At 41.3% G+C, this 4,603-nt stretch overlaps 1 protein-coding gene across 1 annotated transcript; it reads right to left on the reverse strand.

The window, feature by feature from the left end:
* Nucleotides 1-519: 519 nt before the first annotated feature.
* On the reverse strand, nucleotides 520-4,398 carry LOC117131590. Its single transcript, XM_033283654.1, has 2 exons — nucleotides 1,281-4,398; nucleotides 520-1,169 (listed from the first exon to the last, which is right to left on the reverse strand). The coding sequence occupies exons 1-2, from the start codon at nucleotides 2,980-2,982 to the stop codon at nucleotides 1,030-1,032; spliced, it is 1,842 nt and encodes a 613-aa protein (XP_033139545.1). The 5' UTR covers nucleotides 2,983-4,398; the 3' UTR covers nucleotides 520-1,029.
* Between the last annotated feature and the right edge of the window lie 205 nt (nucleotides 4,399-4,603).

Consider the following 4,603-nt stretch of genomic DNA (forward strand, 5'->3'; position numbering starts at 1 on the left):
ATTGGAGGATTGGTTAAGATGTCATGGAAGCAAAGGAATGTCTTGGTAGAAGCTTGATCAACCAAGACACACTTATCACCATTCAAGCTACTTCACCATCAAGCTGATCATCAACTAAGCAAGCAATCTATGTGTGCTCTTTTTCCCTATCTTTGGTTTTGTCCCAATGGGTTTTCCAAAGATAGGTTTTTAACGAGGCCATAGATTTGCTTCTCAAATCTCTTAGTTGATGATCTCGATCCAACCTTATCCCGGATCAACCTTATGTTATAATAAGTCTTTCATTTCATGTTTTATTTTCAAACTTGTCTTTTGTTTCTATTTCCAAGAGAGCCGTGTGCCTTTACTCTCTTGTTAGTTTTCGAGAAGCTTGGAGCCTGTTCCAACTTCTTCTATATAAGTGTACTTTGAAACCCTTCTTAAAAATCAATTATCTTTTATCAAAAACCTTTCTTTGTTCTCTCTACTGCTTGTTCACGAGTTGTTGAGTGTTCTTGTTGGTGTGTAGTATCCAGCAACCCAAGAGTGTCTATCTCGGTGTGTCATATCCGATCTAGTCACTTAGGAGTATCAAGGAGCCTTTCCGCAGCCTCTTGTGTCACCAATCGATCCACAACCTTGTAGAACTTGAGTCTTTGATTCGTTCTAGCAAGGATCTATCCCATACTATCCAGAGAAGCAATCTAGGGACGTATTAGCATCACTAACCACTCATACAAACCATGCTTAGTTTTAAAAGCTGTTTTCCACTCATCTCCTTCTTTCATTCTAATTTGATGATACCCACTCTTCAAATCTATCTTAGAAAAAATGCTAGAGCCATGTAATTCATCAAGCATATCATCTAATCTAGGAATAGGGTGGCGATACTTCACTGTTATGTTGTTGATTGCTCTACAATCAACACACATGCGCCAGCTCCCATCTTTCTTGGGCACAAGGAGCACAGGTACGGCACAGGGACTCATGCTCTCACGGATATGGCCTTTCTCCATCAGTTCCTCAACCTGCCTCTGAAGCTCCTTAGTCTCAACTGTTAGTTCTGTATGCTGGCCTGTTAGGAAGAGTAGATCCTGGTACAAAATCAATCTGGTGCTCAATCCCACGTATAGGAGGCAAACCAATTGGATTATCTTCAGGAAATACATCTTCAAAGTCCTGTAAAAGAGCTGACACCTCACTCGGATACTCCGGTGTAAAATCAGTTAGATTCAAGAGAGTTTCTTTAAACACAAGCAAAAGAATAGGCTGATTAGAGTAAAGAGATCTTTTGATGTCACCAATCTTGGCATAGAAGTTGTGCTGCTTGTGTTGCTCGGGTTTGAGATCTATTTCTTTCTTCTTCTGAAGATGCAACTGATCTTGATGCACTTCCTTAGGAGTGAGAGGCACCAAAATAGTCTTCTTGCCATTGAACTCAAAAGAGTGCTTATTAGTAAAGCCATCATGTGTAACTCTCCTATCAAACTGCCACGGCCTTCCAAGCAAGATATGACTTGCTTCCATTGGTATCACATCACAGAGTATCTCATCTTCATATCTCCCAATGGACAAAGGTATAGAGACTTGTGTGGAGATCCTCATCTCACCTTCTTCGTTAAGCCACTGCAGCCGGTAAGGTTTAGGATGCTTTTGAGTTTTCAAACCAAGCTTCTTCACCATTGTCTCGCTAGCAACATTAACACAGCTTCCACCATCAATGATCAGACTGCATATCTTTCCTTGAACCATGCAGCGTGAGTAGAACAAGTTTTCTCTCTGCTCAAGCTCCTCGGTTTTATTTTGCAAGCTGAGAGTTCTCCTTGCAACCAACAATCTCCCTCGCACTGGTTCTTCTTCATATTCTTCCTCGGAATGCTCCTGATCAGTATCAAGCTTCTCATCCTCAGATTCAAATTCTCCATTCTCCAAGAGGATCATAACACGTTTGTTGGTGCACTCGTTTGCGTAATGCCCACGCCCTTGACATTTGAAACACTTAACATCTCTGGTCCGAGAAGAAGTAGCTTCAGCTTTCCCTTTGTCTTTGTCTTTGGTAAAAATGCTGCCTTGCTTTGTTTCTTCTTTCTGCTGAGACTTGTTCTCCTTCTGATATGCTGGTTTCTCGTCTTTAACTTGCTGATACTTGCTGGTACCGTAGCTCCCACGTGAATGATGCTTCCTCTTAATCTGTTGCTCCACCAGAATTGCTTTGTGCAACATCTCTTCCAGCTCAACATAGTGCTGCATCTCCACATTGTCTTGTATCTCACGATTAAGTCCTCCAAGGAACCGTGCCGTAGTAGCCTCTCTATCCTCTGATATACAAGCTCTCAACATTAACAATTCCATCTCTTGGAAATACTCTTCTACAGATCGCGATCCTTGTGTGAGCCTTCTCAATCTCTGATGAAGATCACGATGGTAATGGCTCGGCACAAACCTCCTGCGCATTGCTGCTTTCATCTCCGCCCATGTCTCAATAGGATACTCACCATTGCGCCGTTTGTTTGTAACCAATTGATCCCACCAGCTTAAAGCGTAATCGTAGAACTCGGTAGCAGCCACTTGAATTTTCTTAAGCTCCGTGTAGTGTTGACAGTTAAAAACCAGCTCAATCTTTTTCTCCCACTCAAGATAGGCATCTGGATCAGCTTTGCCATGGAAAGGAGGGATTTTCAGCTTTACTCCCGCGAGTTCATTGCGTTGCCAATGATCACGCCTGTGTCTATGGTTACTACGACTGCTGTGTCTAGAATCTGAGCTGTGTCGATCTCTTTCGTAGTAGTTATCAGTCTCCTCTGAACCCTCATGCTCACGTCTAGCCTGCGTGCGTCGGTTCTGCCTGGGTTCTCGTCTAGGTTCTGAAGATTGCGCATCAAGCTCTTCGCGGAAAGTACCCAATCTTGTTTCCATCATCGTACTCATACGGCGAGTCAAAGCTTCAAGCAAAGCTTTATGCTCGAGGCTAACTCCTTCATCTTCCTCTGCGTCAATAGCCATAGTACCTGAGACAACCAAAAAGATTCAACCTGTAAGAGGTTCACAGAAAAATTAAAATAGAATCGCAAAAGGAAACAAACACGAAAAGGAAACTTAAACAATGCGGATCAGGTTCAATTTCAATCTCCTTCCACACTTAACAGATAGATCCGGTTCAACAGATGAAGATATGATTCAATAATCACAGATTCAATAGTATAAGATCAGATCGACTCAAGTAACTCAAACAACTTATGGATCTAGAGATTTCGAAAACGTAATCCACAAGAATATGAATGGTCTTTTTTAGAAACCTTCATAAAATCGCTGAGATTGATCAGATTTGAATCAAACATAAACAGATCTAGCAAAAGTTATGAAGTAGATGAACAGATCCACACGAAAAATTGAGTAAACAAGAACTTCCCTAGCCAGAGTTGCTCTGATACCACATAATACACTCCTAGGATGCTTCTCTGGATAGTTGGGGATAGATCCTTGCAAGAACGAATCAGAGACTCAAGTTCTTCAAGGTTTGTGGAATGAATGGTGACACAAATTGTTGTGGAAGGACTCCTTGATACTCCTAGATGCCTAATCCGGATATGACACACCGAAGAAGAGATCCTTGGGCTGTTGGATACTACACACCAACAAGATCACTCGCCGACTTGATAACAAGAAGAAGAGAGAACAAAAGAAAGATTTTTATGAAAAGATAACTTGAAAGATGCTAGGGTTTTCGGATGTAGTTTATATAGTGAGGCTTGTACACACACAAGCACACGGAAATCTAAAGAGAACAGGCTCCCTTTGGTTTAAAATAAAAATGAAAGACATAAGGTTTTAAGAGACATAAGTTTTATAAGGCATTATAAGTTAAACCGGGATCATCAAATGAGAGATGTGAAAGTAACATATGGCCTCATTAAAAACCTATCTTTGGAAAACCCATTGGGACAAAACCAAAGACAGGGAAAAAGAGCACACATATGCTACTTGCTCATTTGATGATCATGTAGAAAAAGAAATGGCTTGGATAGTGGTGAGTGTGTCTTGATTGATCCAGCTCCCTTCAAGACCTTCTTCTTGCTTCCAGGCTATCATGAGTAATCCTCCAATGGCTTGCTTGAGTTGTTTACTCTTGGAACGAGTGATAGGACCTTCTGGTATAGCTAGGACATCTTCTTCAGCTGGCTCATCTCTCATCTCATTGTCTTCTTTATCTGACTGGTCCATGATCATATCACAGTTTCCCAGTTTGGGAATAGGACAGCTTCTTCGTCGTTCCAATCAAGCCAGGATGAATCACTTTGTAAGAAGCTTGATTTGGATGGGGAAACACCAGGAAGTTGAATAAATCTCATAGGAGTTGGGATGAAGAAGTTATCCCACTTTCAAATCAGGTGATTCCAGTTTCCCAGTTTGGGAATAGTACAGCTTCTTCGTCGTTCCAATCAAACCATGATGAATCACTTTGTAAGAAGCTTGATTTTGATAAATAAAATGATGGAAAAACACCAGGAAGTTGAATAAATCTCATAGGAGTTGGGATGACGAAGTTATCCCACTTTCTAATCAGGTGATTCCAGTTTCCCAGTTTGGGAATAGGACAGGTTCTTCGTCGTTCCAATCAAACCAG

This window comes from Brassica rapa, unplaced genomic scaffold, assembly GCF_000309985.2.
Source record: "Brassica rapa cultivar Chiifu-401-42 unplaced genomic scaffold, CAAS_Brap_v3.01 Scaffold1064, whole genome shotgun sequence".
NCBI classification, from domain to species: Eukaryota; Viridiplantae; Streptophyta; class Magnoliopsida; order Brassicales; family Brassicaceae; genus Brassica; species Brassica rapa.

Bases quoted from the DNA above. Each gene is read 5' to 3' on its own strand.
- LOC117131590 (XM_033283654.1), bottom strand. From the start codon at position 2,982: ATGGCTATTGACGCAGAGGAAGATGAAGGAGTTAGCCTCGAGCATAAA. The intron at 1,170-1,280 runs GTGACATCAAAA...GTGAGGTGTCAG, and splicing joins CAACTTCTATGCCAAGATTG to CTCTTTTACAGGACTTTGAA.